This window comes from Amblyomma mixtum, chromosome 8 (genome assembly GCF_055824585.1).
Source record: "Amblyomma mixtum isolate Tamu chromosome 8, ASM5582458v1, whole genome shotgun sequence".
Taxonomy (NCBI): Eukaryota; Metazoa; Arthropoda; class Arachnida; order Ixodida; family Ixodidae; genus Amblyomma; species Amblyomma mixtum.
This window is the reverse complement of record NC_143019.1, coordinates 138489896-138504482: the sequence shown is the minus strand read 5'-3', so window position 1 is coordinate 138504482 and position 14587 is coordinate 138489896. Positions and strand designations below refer to the sequence as shown.

General features: G+C 46.9%; 1 protein-coding gene across 2 annotated transcripts in view; it reads left to right on the top strand.

Moving 5' to 3' along the window:
• The window catches only part of Plc21C (Phospholipase C at 21C), a 276056-nt gene that overhangs the window by 216738 nt on the left and 44731 nt on the right, over positions 1-14587 (top strand). For both annotated transcript variants that reach the window (XM_089555248.1, XM_089555250.1), the window contains exons 15-16: positions 2237-2495; positions 12900-13288. In XM_089555248.1, the coding sequence (XP_089411374.1) occupies positions 2237-2495; positions 12900-13288 (648 nt within the window). The remainder of the gene's footprint in view (positions 1-2236; positions 2496-12899; positions 13289-14587) is intronic.

Sequence of the window (14587 nt, the reverse complement as noted above, 5' to 3'; positions counted from 1 at the left end):
AAGATAAAATGGAATATTAGTTATGCGATGATAGAACTTGATAAAGGACAAAAAATTGTCACTGGAAACAAAGTTGCTGTATGTATACACAAAACCTTGCAACAAGATATTTAAATACACGTATATATCTCCATTAAATCTACGTATCTAAGCAAAGGTCACTCTATTAATGCGTCAAACAAGGAAAATAAACATCTTGCGCAATCACAGATAGTAAACATCACACATGTAAAGACAGATGATCCAGGTAAGAAAAAAAATATGATAGCAGAAGTCGCGATATGTTCAAAAAACACTTCGAAAAAATTTCAGGGGGGTGGGGGGAGGTAGGGAGGGGGGCTGAAGCCCCATAAGCCCCCCCTGGCTACGCCCCTGGTTATAGGGTGTTGAAGCTGCCACTTCAGAAACAGGAATACACTCTTTTTGTTTCATTTCTGAAGTGACAACCTCAAAACCCTATAACTTAAGGATGATAATTTTATCCTTATTGCATTCTTTGGTATTAAGAGGACCCAATGGCATACATTTCAGCCTGTTTCCCGCAAGAAATTTTCTTCAAAACGCTTCGCAGAATACTTGCATAAAATTTGCATAAGTGCTCAAGGAATTGTTTAACATGAAATTAAATGACATCTAGAATCAGTGCAGAATTAGTGCCCTGAAAATTTCATAACTATGACTAGATTAATAAAATTTTCTTTTCAAGACCAGGCTTCCCCCTTAATCAAATTACAGTAGAACCTCGTTAATTTGAAGTCCGTCGGACCACAAGAAATCATCGAATTAACTGGGCTTTCGAATTATCAAAAATCGACAAAAAATGAGAAATAAACGTACGAAACATAGCTGCATCAACACTGCACCTTTATTTTGCCTGAAAAACGGTCACTTGAAGTAGTCATCGATGCGCGACTGCTTGGCGCGGTAGTTAGCCGCACCATAGGCCGCGTCCTCCAGTCTACTTACAGTGCGCAGCAATTCGCTGTTACCGCCGCTACACTCCACAAAACTGTGCACAACGTTAAGTGACTCAACGACTGCAGCTAAAGCTGGTGCTCGGGCGGGCTCAACATCGCCTTCGTTGGAAGGACCACTGTCACATATTTATAAGTCGGCATAAGACGTTTGCACATCAAGTTCGGCGCTCAAGTAGTCTGCAAAGGTCAATCCGTTGCTCCCGCCGCTGTTTTTTTTGTCGAGGTCGGTCATGCGCTCACACAGTATCAGAGTGCTGTACATCGGCATTGGCGCGTTTATACTCCGACGTTCTCGGCGCGCGGGCGAGAGCCGGTTGTGGTCAGATACGTCGGATCAGCGACGCTATGCCAGGTGCAGAGCCGCTCCAACGCAAGGCAGCGCTGTGCGACCGCCATAGCACATGCACAGAATGTTCTTCGTTCGACACGCCGCCTGGGAGAGGAGGCGAGAGGCAAGGGTGGTAGATGGGAGGAGTGGCGGCGAAGGCGTGCGCGGTGCATTCTGGGTGGGCGGCTTCGGCACGCTCCGGCGCGAAATAGAGACATGCTTCAAGTCTCCGCCGCTGAATATGTCCGTGGTCATCGCCGTGCCGCGCGCGCTACGTCGGAGTATAAACACGCCTGAACTAGCAGAACACAGAACATGTTTGGTCGCGGCACCAAACAATCAAAACACTATGAGCAGCGCCTGCCACGAGCTAGACAAATAATGGAAACGGAGCCAGAAAAATTGCGACCTAGTGGCACCTGGTTGTTGCTTTGTCAACTAAAGCTAGCCTCCGAGACTAGTAATCAACTGTGCAGATCGCTGAGGCACAGCAAAGCACCGGAAACTGAAAATTGATTTACAGTGCCGTCTGGCTGCCACCCCGGCAACTCAACTAAGTGGCCTCAGAGACTGGCAACTCGTTTTTCTCCACGCGAATCACGGAGGCCACAGTTTAAACCTACGTATTATCCGGATAGGGGCGCGTTGGCTGTTCAAATTATCCGGCAAATTTTGCATAGAAACTGTTGGGACCGCCAAAAACCTTCGAATTACGCGGGATTTCGAATGAACTGAGTTCGAATTAACGAGGTTTTACTGTACGTGCACAGAAATAATTCTGCAATGCAACAACACCACAATGAAATTGCTCTATTGACAGCATGCATGTAAACGAAATGCAGCAAACAACTATTATTAGACCTCTGGGAACAAGATTCAGGCTTGAGATCCTGTGTGTGTGCCCCCACCGATGCATGGCATCCCGTTGCAGGGTGAGAGCCGCAGTCCCCTGCAGACGACCACCCCGCAGGTCAAGACAGAGGCGCCTGTGGCGCCCTCTGGCCCCCAGCAGCCCCCACAGCACCCAGCCGCGGCCCCTCCACTGGCGACTCCGGGGGCCAGCAGCGCGGAGTCTCGCGAGGTCACCACCGCCGAACCCGTGGTTGGCGCACCACTGCCACCCACGGCGCTCAACGGCGGCATCCAGCGGAGCCCCGCTACCAACCTGACGAGGCAGGACACCCTCAACCGTGAGGACCTTCCTGTCACTTTTCACAAAAAGCAAAAGTTTCACTTAGTTTGGCAGAAGTGGGAAGCCGTCATACCCTATTCATCGCCATGTTGAAGTCATCATAATCATCATCATCAGCCTGACTACGCCCCCTGCAGGGCAAAGGCCTCTCCCATGTCTCTCCAGTTAACCCTGTCCTTCACCAGTTGCGGCCACCCTATTCCCGCAAACTTCTTAATCTCATCTGCCCACCTAACTTTCTGCCGCCCCCTGCTACGTTGAAGTAGCAGGGGGCATGTTGAAGCAGAAGTAGCATGTTGAAGCAGAAGTAACATGTTGAAGTAACTTCACCTGAAATCCTAGGGGACTTGCTGGCAGGCACTCATTGCGGCCTTTGCGAAATTAACCCATTCGCTTCCAAATATGGCAACTCCCCGCCCAGTGGTGAAGAAGCCAAAGTGAAAAAAAGACCCCAGAACACCATCCACCGGAAAAGATTTTGCTATTGGCAAATAATAGCAGATGGCACCACATGATAAGCTACTTAGTTTTGGTTATTAATTTCAGTACCAGATGGCAGTAGTTGTCTACTAGGTTCGCAAATACTGCACTTCCTAGTATAATAGGCGCACTTTTTTTTTTCACAATATCCGGCTCAAAGTTCAGGGTGTTATTACGCGAGGCGAAATTTCCAAAAATTTTTCAACTCGCATTCTAGTGCTCTATAACTGAACATACCGTATAAACGCACCCACATACAGTTCGCACCCACATACAGGCTGCAGTGTGTTTTCCCAAGGGAAATATAAAAAAAAAAAAGATCAGTGTAAGGGCCGCATCCAAACTTTCCATGACCTACGCGCGACTAGCCTTCGAAATGCACGCCCCGTATCCTCTCCGATCAGCTCCGGCTGCAAGTAACAGTGCGCTTAATCTCGGAGGCCACGCACGTGCACAGGAGCTTCCAGTTGCCACCCACGGATGGCGCCAGAGGCTGGGGCCATCATTATCATCGTCAACTTGTTCCTCTGGTGTGATCTCCCCCATCCATATCGGCATCAGTATCACCAGCTCCAGCTTTTTGTGGCTGTCAAAGGTGTGGTAGTCCTGGCAGCGTGTTAGCAGGTGTTGGTTCACTGTACTTGTGGCTTTCATGTGCTGGCACCGAGCGTTGCTATTTGAGCACGACAGGCAAGCACCTTAACAGCTACACGGTTGGGAGTTTGCTCTCAAAGACGGCAAGCAAGTGGCAGTTGAGACTGCGGCATGCCTAAATTTTTGTGACTCCTAGTGCCGAGGTTTTCGTGGGCCGGAGTTGGAAACATTTCCGGCTGGAGATGAAGCTTTCGAAACAAATGTGTAAAGTGAGCATCCCTGAGAGCAAGGTGTGTTGCTGGGCGAGTTGGTTGAGGTACATCTTGAGAAAAAACAGCGCTTGCAGACAAAGGACCAGAACGAGGAAGAGCAGCACAGTTGTGTGTCCTCCTCGTTGTGGTCCTTAGTCTGCAAGCGCTGTTTTTTTCCCTGAAAGCTGTGTGCGAAATTCGGCATGCTCGGCTATTCCACGCGATGTCGTTGTACGTGCTGTGGGTCCACAGCAGCTGTGAGGGCAGCAACAGAGATTGTTGAAGAGACGGTGTTGCCGGGATACAAATCCAGTGGTAAACCAGCTGTAGCTCCATCTCCAATGCGTTTGGAGGCTTGTGAATGGGTTCATTTTGCTTGGGAGGTACCTCCTAATGCCCTGAAGCAGAACCTATTATGCAGATGCATTGTCTGCAAAGCCCAGGGCAAAAGAATCGGGAGCCGGGCAAAAAATGCAACATTGCACTTCATTTGCCTGAAGGCTTTGAGATTTTTCCACACGTGGAAAAATGTCTGGATATCGTTGGTGTGCACATGTTCTGACAGCCGAATAAAATGGAATTTGTTCCACTGCAACATTTGTAGCTTGAGATATTGCTGATTTGTTTCAAGCAACCTGAGTCTTACTGCATGCTCAAAAAGAACGCTGCGTGGGGAACGTGGACGAATAGGTGGAAGCGAATGGGTTAAGACAGGGAGACGATTACTGTCACGGAAAAAAAAAGTGGGTGAGGAAAAGAGCAACCTTGGTGATGATCTTGAATTTGAAGTAATGCTTTGTTGTTTGAAAATTGTCCACATCTCAGAGCAGGCAGAGGCCCGTAATCTCAGGAATTGTATCCTTGCCTGTTGATAAATGGAGAGCTGTGAAAGTTCACAAGTATGTTGACTGTGCTATAACTGCTGTCTGATGCTGACTTGGGATGCAGTGTCCCATTGGCCAGGGTAGTAGCGGCCATGGTGAAGAGTGGAATCGGTGGGCTTTCCGTCAGGCGTAATACAAATAAAAAACTGGCAGCGCAACACTCACTAGCTGCGGATGGGCCTAACCTGCTCCTCATTGAACCAGCAACATTGCTTCAGGGCTAGTCACTGCATTTTTTAAAATATACTCACCTACTCTTAAAGGCCAAAGCGGGCATTACATAGGGAGGCAAATGAGAAAGTATACTGTATTTACTAGCGTACTCAGTGCACTTTTTCCCGCAAAAAATATCTGAAAATTTGGTGGGGTGTCTACTAGGCAGAGGTGAAATATTTGGAGAAATTGTGCTTTTTAAGTCAGGGTACGGATGCGTTCATTGTGTGAGTAAATACGGTAACAGAATCCGTTTTTTAGTGCCAGTGCGCTTTTTGCGTAAACATGTCAAACTACAATCAACTAGCTCAAATCAAAGTATTGCTAGTCTACAGGATTAGAGGCCTTGTGTTGCGAGATATGCAAGACTAATATTATTACGGGGGTTAGCTCAGCAGCAGCCATGACAGGCCGCAGTTGGAAGGCACCCCAAAGCAGTCACCCCAAGCACTAGCTGCAGCGTCCTCGTCGTCTTCAACTGCACAGCATCAAAACAATGTCCTCTTCGCCTTGCGAGTAACAATGTAGGAGCTGAGGAAGCATAATAATAAGGAATGCAGGCAGACAAAGAATATTTAAACTGGTTATCAACAGAACGACAGTATCACAAAAGACCAAATGTGGTGTCAAAGCAACAATTTGAAATTTAAGTATCACAGCTTCTGGAAAATGATTGCGAAAAGCTGAAATAAGGAAATGGGACACACATTCACAGAACTAAGCAACAGCTCTACAAAATGTAAACAAAAGCGTTGAAAAATGGCAGAGTTACGAACTTATGCAGATCATAAATTGCTAAGGGAACGCTAGGAGAAAAATTTGGAACACTTGAGCTCTGCTGTTAGGGTATGACGTGATAGCACAATGGGTCAGTTGTCATATACAGTAGCTGACCGATTTATCAGACTCCAGTAATTTGGACTTTCGTGATATTTCGGACTTCGCTGAGGAACTATTGCGCACCTCATAGGAATGTGTACATTTTCACGTCCAATATATCGGACTTTGAGGAGTCTAAAACTTAGAATTTTCGGGCTAAAATAGATGCCAACAATATTGTGGAGGTTATTTTTCAACCAAAAGTTCATTATTTCGGCCTAATTAGATGTGAGCAGGCATCGCTGTCGCAACCAACCTGTTCCCCTCCTGTGAAAGGCGCCATCTTGGGTTTAAACGGCATCGGCGGGCGCAGTCGTACTAGCTTGGATAGGCTTGGCTATTTGTTCTCCATTGCAGTCTTTCGAGATAATGGGATGCTTTCCGTTGCCATCGAGATGGCCTATAAAGAGTGTGTGATCACATTGAAAATGGTACAACGGGACAGTGGGACAGCTGCAGTGTCCGCTGTGGCTTGGACGGCGCCCCCCGCGGTGCGGGGCAGCAAAAGCGGTACAGGTGGAGAGGGAGAACTGCATTGGCTTGGTTGAGTGGTTTGGGCAATCAACTGCTGATCTAGTGTCGCAGGATTTTATTCCGGGTGCAAGTAGTGCACGCAAGAAATGCCTGTGCACTGTGTGATACTAGTGCACATTAAGTGGTTAACATTAATCTGGAGCCCCTTAGTGTGGCATCTTTCCTAGCATCTGTGCAGTATCTCTGATATGTTAAACCTGACTTATGGATACTTGTGCATAAATTTGTGGCAACACTGTTTGCAGCCGTTGTTGCCATGTGGCTTCCCATAGCGAGTTCAGCTTTGGTTTCCCATACATACAGGGACATAGGCCAAGGTTTCTGGTTAGCTGAGCAAAATGACAGTGTAGAAAAACATTGGTACACTGTGTGGTTGCTCTGCTGTGTCAAACTTGAGCAGGCACTCCTCACAATTCTGTCACGAGTGTTTTGTCATGTGAGAGTACTGAAGGACAGCCCCAGTTTCTAAGATGATGGGAAACTTGGGGAAACTAGCATGTTTTTGTGGAATTGATCGCAGGCCACAAGTTGTGCATGCAGTTTTGGTGAAGAGCAAGCTGGATGTAAATCAGAGACACACGAAAAAAACATGAAGGGACACTTAAGCTCTGCCTTAAGGGTATGATGCGACAGTGTTAACGAGTTAATATAATATGTATTAACGTACGGATATACGTTCCGTTAATATACGGAACTGTTCATCCTCTACTTTGTGCATTGATTACTGGAAGTCCTCATACAACTCCTGGCACAATGGTTTACCAGTTAAGTGACGCACCACTCCATTGCAATGGAAGTTGCTGCCACTGTTGGTGTTTGTGAGTTGCTCTTCCCAAGCAGCCTCTCGCTACCACTGAACTGCCGCCTGCCACTGTGGGCAGTTTGCTCATCATCCGGTGGTCAGGTGGTGATGATGCCACAAAATCACGTGACCTACCTGCCAGCTTTGCGGGCCACCTGGGGTACTTCTCTGGGGATTTTTGCTCATGCCACCGTCCCTGGTTTTCCACTGGACAAGATTCTTGCGCTTATAATTTTGCAATACTATGATTCAAGAAATGTTGCTTATGGCGTACATTCAGTTGCCCTATCTACTGCAAGACCCAGAATAAATTATGGTAAACAAACAGCGCATTATCCAATTATAACATTGTGTAATGCCTGCCAAAACGTTCAGTTGGGCGAGTTGGTAGATATTCATGATGTAAACAGCGCGAACTACAAGGGACAAGAAAAGAAGGGACACAGGACGAGCGCTGTCTCGCAACTAAAAGGTTTATTCACTGAAACCTTCTTATATGAAGAAACAATCAAAGGGAAGAAACAACACAAAAAATTAAAAATTAAAAACCATGAAACGCGCATTCGTCAGGTGCTCCCGAGAAAATTCATCTCCCTATCGCAAAGGAAAACAGATGGTTTGCTGACGCAATTCAGTTGATCCCCTGCGATGTGAAACGCCTCGACAACTTCTCGTGTTGTCTGATCACTGTGGGTGTATAGTACACGTGTTTGATTGAATAATGCAGTGCATTTTTTCTTTTTCTTTTTCATGACTTTACATTCTAGACAATATTTGACCAAATGTGAAAGGTCATCACCAATGTTTAAGTTGTTCCTGTGCTCTTGTAGGCGCTTGTTAAGGCAACGCCCGGTCTGACCAATGCAACGCGCTCCACAGGAAAGGGGTACACTGTATACAACACATGTTTTACATGCCACAAACTTATCCCTGTGTGCAACGCCACATCCTTCTTTTTTCTTCTTGGCCTCTTTCTTTCTTTCAATGGCAGGGCATATCTGTTTGAGCTTGACGGGGGCTGAAAGAAACACGCCAACTTTGTACCTACTTGCTACATTCTTTTGTCCGTGGGAGACGCGGTGTACATATGGCAAAACGGCAAATTTCTTCTTTTCAGGCTGGACGTCTGTCGTAAGCGGAGTGGCCTGACGCTTTAATGACTGAATTAACCGAGAACACGCCCCTGCTATCATCTGGTCATGATATCCACCAAACTTAACCCTAGACAACTGGGTCTGGAAGCTATCTTGAATGGTGTGATGACAGGATTTGGTCAAAGCACTTCGCAAGCAGGAACTGATTATGCTTTTTTTTACCAATTTGGAATGACCGGAAAGAGAATTAAGAAGTGTGTCTTTTAAACCATATTTCTTATGCATATTTGTTATGCTAAACCATATTTCTTATGCAACGGGCTCTTTTCACTGTCCTAACATTTCTTTCTACAACCCCGCGGTGCTCGCGCCGCTCATAGCCATTTGTGTATGCCAAGCAAGGAAGGCATCGTGGTATGCGAGACTCGGCTCAACACCTCCGGAACTCGTGGTTGCCTTTGGGTTCCTTCAGCCGTCCGCAGGACACAGCCGAAGGTTGTGCCGCATCCTGGCCTCGGAGTCGTGGAGACAAGTCCGTCACTTCAAGGCCTGTCTGAGTGTTTCCTGCGGGCGCATCTACGGTAGTCAGCGCATGGGACGTGCCTACCGTGGTTGGTGTGCCACATCGGATCATCTCACCGAGTTCCTCTGGAACAATGTTCGTCCTCGACTACCGACCAAGAATAAGAAGAGCGGCTTACAAGAAGGCAAGGTTTTCTCTTTTGTTGACCAACAGATTCCCGAGAGCATCAGCAGCGTACTCAAGCTAGGCCCGAAGCATGCCTTTGAACCCACACTAGACAAGGCGGAAAAGCTCACCCTGTCAAGGTCAATAGCCAAAAAGGTGGAAGAAAATGATAGGCCCCGTTGCATTACAGAGTGCGTCGAAGTCCTAGAGCGCACCAAGACAAAAGCAGCCAAACGCAATCCAGTCGGCACCATAGCGAAGTGGATGTGTTCAAAGGACCTAAGGGTCCTGTTGTCTGACAAGGAAGGCTGTTTTACCATCTTTTCTGAAAGCCAATTCCAAGAAAAAGCCCTGGCCGTGGTCATGAAGAACTTCGAGGTGTCTCCACTGAAAGAGGCCAAGGTCAAGGAGCAAGGCACTCTCGGCCTCGAACGCTTGGCCAAGCAGGTTGGGCAGTGCAAGAAATTGCACCTGGACATCTTTTTCACCGCGAAGACACATAAGGTTGACGTACCCTTCAGAGCGATTGTATCGGAAAGGAGCACATGGCAACACCACGTGTCAAAATTTCTGCAACGGCATCTTTCGTCCTTGGATGCTTTCGACCCTCTCAAGATCCCCAATTCCGACGCCCTCGTGTCCTTCTTAAAGGAGAACAATCCGAGTGCCTGTCTAGCCTTCAGTATCGATGTCACAGACCTGTATTATAGCCTTCCACATGACTGCCTGTTAAAGTGTGTGAAAAGGTACATTACAGATGATAATGACGAAGCGGCGTTCGTAACACAATGTGGGATGTCTGTGGAAAACTTCCTAGAACTGGTACGGTTTTATTTGCATTCCACTTTCATAGGGTGGCAAGGCAAGCTATTTGTGCAGAAATCAGGAGTGTGCATCGGGTCCAGCGTCGCCCCGGTCTTAAGTGACATTTTTCTTTTGTACGTTGACAGGGATCTGGAAAAGAACCTGTCTGGCCTACATCTCAAGACCGTCAGATATGTCGATGACTATCTTATTTTTGTAGAACGTGGGCGTTTTCCGGCTCGAATGGTTGACATTCTAAAAGTGTTCAGGGAGTGTGGGTCGGGGTTACAGTTCACTTTTGAGGCACCAGTTAACGACGAACTGCAGTTTTTAGACCTGCGGCTGCATTTCGAGCAGAACCATGTTTGCTGGAAGTATAACCCGAGGTCGTCAAAGACACTTCTTAATTCTTACTCCGGTCATTCCAAATTGGTAAAAAATAGCATAATCAGTTCCTGCTTGCGAAGTGCTTTGACCAAATCCTGTCATCACACCATTCAAGATAGCTTCCAGACCCAGTTGTCTAGGGTTAAGTTTGGTGGATATCATGACCAGATGATAGCAGGGGCGTGTTCTCGGTTAATTCAGTCATTAAAGCGTCAGGCCACTCCGCTTACGACAGACGTCCAGCCTGAAAAGAAGAAATTTGCCGTTTTGCCATATGTACACCGCGTCTCCCACGGACAAAAGAATGTAGCAAGTAGGTACAAAGTTGGCGTGTTTCTTTCAGCCCCCGTCAAGCTCAAACAGATATGCCCTGCCATTGAAAGAAAGAAAGAGGCCAAGAAGAAAAAAGAAGGATGTGGCGTTGCACACAGGGATAAGTTTGTGGCATGTAAAACATGTGTTGTATACAGTGTACCCCTTTCCTGTGGAGCGCGTTGCATTGGTCAGACCGGGCGTTGCCTTAACAAGCGCCTACAAGAGCACAGGAACAACTTAAACATTGGTGATGACCTTTCACATTTGGTCAAATATTGTCTAGAATGTAAAGTCATGAAAAAGAAAAAGAAAAAATGCACTGCATTATTCAATCAAACACGTGTACTATACACCCACAGTGATCAGACAACACGAGAAGTTGTCGAGGCGTTTCACATCGCAGGGGATCAACTGAATTGCGTCAGCAAACCATCTGTTTTCCTTTGCGATAGGGAGATGAATTTTCTCGGGAGCACCTGACGAATGCGCGTTTCATGGTTTTTAATTTTTAATTTTTTGTGTTGTTTCTTCCCTTTGATTGTTTCTTCATATAAGAAGGTTTCAGTGAATAAACCTTTAGTTGCGAGACAGCGCTCGTCCTGTGTCCCTTCTTTTCTTGTCCCTTGTAGTTCGCGCTGTTTACATCATGAATGCCTGCCAGTCTCTTATTCAGATTGCTTTAGAAAGTTATAGTGTGTCTGTATTTAAGAAAAAACTGAAGATTCTTTTTCCTACTAGTTAACTTTCAGCTAACTTTGTATAAACATAGTGACTGGCTAGTTGGTTCTGCATACTGGAAAATTGCAGCGCAGCAGTAACAAGGACGAGACGAGAAGGACGCAAACACAAGCGCTGACACAAGGTTAGTCAGCGCTTGTGTTTGTATTCTTCTCGTCTCGTCCTTGTTACTGCTGCGCCACAATTTTCCAGTAACTTTGTATACTTAGTTTTTTTAGTATGTGTTTGTCTTCCTTTTTTTTACCTGAATGTGCATATTATGATATGGTTTGTTTACTGTTAATTGCTGTTTATTGTGGTTCATCATTAACTATTTTCTGTTGCGATAAGGTTGCTCATTGTTTTTTCTCTTTTGCCCATTCAGCCACCGTTTCCATGATGTGTTAATCGGAGTGTAGGCCTTGTCAAAAGGCATGCTTGGTCTTCCTCCTTTAGCCTTACCTCGGGCGCATATAGTACATACCGTATTTTCTCGATTCTAACACGCACATTTTTTCCCGAGTCCAAAAATGACGTATGTTAGAATCGAGTACGAAAATGAAACTACGCGAGCAACACCCACAGCCAGCAGCGGCATGAAAAACGGGTGCTCATTACAGTCGAAGGCGCGTTGGAATCAAGTAAATACGGTTAATATGGCCAAATAAATATACTACGATGTAAAAGTACAGGCGCCAAAAAACCACACACACGCACAAGACAAGAGAACAGGACAGAGCGCCACTCACAACTAGTTTATTTTGCAGAACCCAGATACATATACTATACACTTAGCCAGCACCTGCGCAAGGAAGAAAATTACGCATCAATGCGATAACGACTGCTCAAAAAAACTTTCTTTCCGCCTGATAGAGAGATACGGAAGTTTCGCTAACACACGCACTGCCTTTTTTTACAGATATAAAACGCTTCAATCAGTTCTCGGGCTTTATGTTGCTGCTTCTGGCAAGAATCCGCACGGATGAGAAGCATACTACCGCGTGTTGCGGAAATAAACGCACGCCTTAAAGTGCTTCTCTCAGCTAAATGGGTGCATTGTTCCAGCTCAGATTTTGCACAGAAATGACATCTGGTCGGCAGAATTGTTTTATACCATGTTTGCTTGGGATACTCACCTGATCCGAACAGAATAAGTTGGATATTCACATCGTCTCTGGCGACGATGAAAGAAATTAAGCCGCTCTGTCAGCAATCGCACCGGTGGCGCCATCTCGTTAGTTGGTCGTAAAGATTCAGCAAAGGAGGGGGATTCGTGAGGTTTGAAGACGCTCTTTCAACTGGTTTTTTAATGGTCACAGAAAACTTAACTTGGCCAAACTAAGTTTTCAGCAAGTTAAGTTTTCTGTGACCATTAAAAGAACAGTTGAAAGAGTGTCTTCAAACCTCCCGAATCCCCCTCCTTTGCTGAATCTTCATGACCAACAAACGAGATGGTGCCACCGGTGCGGTCGCCGACAGAACGCGCGATTTCCTTCGCTGTCGCCGCAGACGATGCGAATATGCGTCTTTTTTTGATCGATTCAGGCAAGTAACCCAAACAAATGTAGGACGAAACAATTCTGATGACAAAATGCCGCTTCTGTGCGAAATTTCAGCTCGAGCAATGCACCCGTTTAGCTGGGAGAAGCATTCTACCGTGTGCGTTTATTTGTGCAACACGCGACACATACCACCACTACTACTCTCGAGTCGAACATGCTCGGGGGACGTGAGAGAGAGTTGCTTGGCTGCTGGTGCAGGCAAGCTGGACCAGACGGTGCGGAGCCTGTCGGACGAGGGTGGCAACCAGCAGGAGAAGGGCCTGTCGCTGCTGGAGTCGGCGGAGGCGAACCTGCTGGCCGAGCCCCTGGGCAAGCTGCGGGAGCACAAGGCAGTGCAGAAGGTGCAGGCCAAGCTGGAGAAGGAGCTGGGCGGGGTGCGCAAGCGCTTCGACAAGCTGCGCGAGAAGGAGCGCGAGGGGCAGCTGCAGCGCACCGACAAGCTGGCCCAGGCGGCCGAGAAGCACCGCGCCCAGCTCTCCAAGTCCCACTCCAAGTTCGGGAAGAAGCTGTCCTGCGGGGACGTCATGGCCATCCGACAGCAGAACGAATCGCAGATCCAAACCTTGGACGCAGAACACAAAGCGAAGGTGCGTAACCACTTCTCACTCTCCCCACCGGGCTGTGTGAAGGGGGCACGAGGGTCTTAAAACTGACCAGCAATACTTTGATTTGAGCTAGTTGGTTGTAGCATGACATGTTTAAGCAAAAGGCGTACCGGCGCTAAAAAACAGAGACAACACACACAAGCGCCAACATGCGCCAGTCCTGTCTTGTTGTGTGTGTTGTCTCCGTTTTTTAGCGCCAGTACGCCTTTTGCGTCAACATGTCATTAAAACTTACCTTTTCATTTATGGCTAGAATCTCATGAAATTTTGCACACAGATGTGTTTTTCTCTTCTGATTCCAAGAAATGTAGCCACAATTGAGCTGGTGATCTTAGATCAAAAGTTATCTTAAATTCTAGAGTGTAATTAGGTAATTTCTTAAACAGCTTTAATGAACTTTCTCATTGCACTTCGTTGCTTTTAATTACACAAAGTGATAGCGAGAGAGTTCCCAATGACATTCTTACTTTTTTTGTTTAGGCCACGTATAAATAGGAATTTACAATTGCCGTATTTACTCGCATAATGATTGCACTTTTTTTAAAAAAAATTGACGCAAATTTAGGGGTGCGATTATTACGCGGGGTAAATTTTTACAAAAAATTTTTTAGCACCGAAAACGCAAACAAGTCGCAGGCAGACGACCCTTATCACACGGGCGCGCTACCCTCGATTACGCCGCTAAACGCGGTTATCGCGAACCGATTATGTCGTTAACCGAGAAGGTATAGTGCGAAAAGCGCAAGAGCTGGCCCACTTCAAGAACGTACTTTCTTCGCACTAAATCACGTTCCAAGAGCAACGCATCAAAATAGGCAGTGTGTGTAGTGCTGCGCGACAGCGCTTTTATGCGGCCTTCGACCTCATCCAATAGCGCGGCAACAGCGCACAACAGCAACGTCCCGCGGCGCTCAAGCTATGCATTTTACTGCCGATACGCCGAAAAATGTCCGGTCCTTGCCGCATCGTTGATGTACTTGGGTGACATGTTCGCAACGCTCGGAGCACTGGATTCCACGCGCTTACTGCAATGGTGCCGCCCGCGAGTGCGGCGGACGACGGCGCTCTGTACTCCCTAGTCATCGCTAGGCCTAACTTGTTTCGTATCGAAGCCACGGTGGACGGCGCTTTTGAATTGACCAATGCTATAATGAATGTTCTACTTGTGGCGCTGCCTTACTCATAACCTCATTGTTTCATATTAAAAGAAATATATACGATCGATTTCAGCGATGCCTTCGCAGCGGAGCTGGCCAAGCAGATCGGGTCACTCGCGCGGCA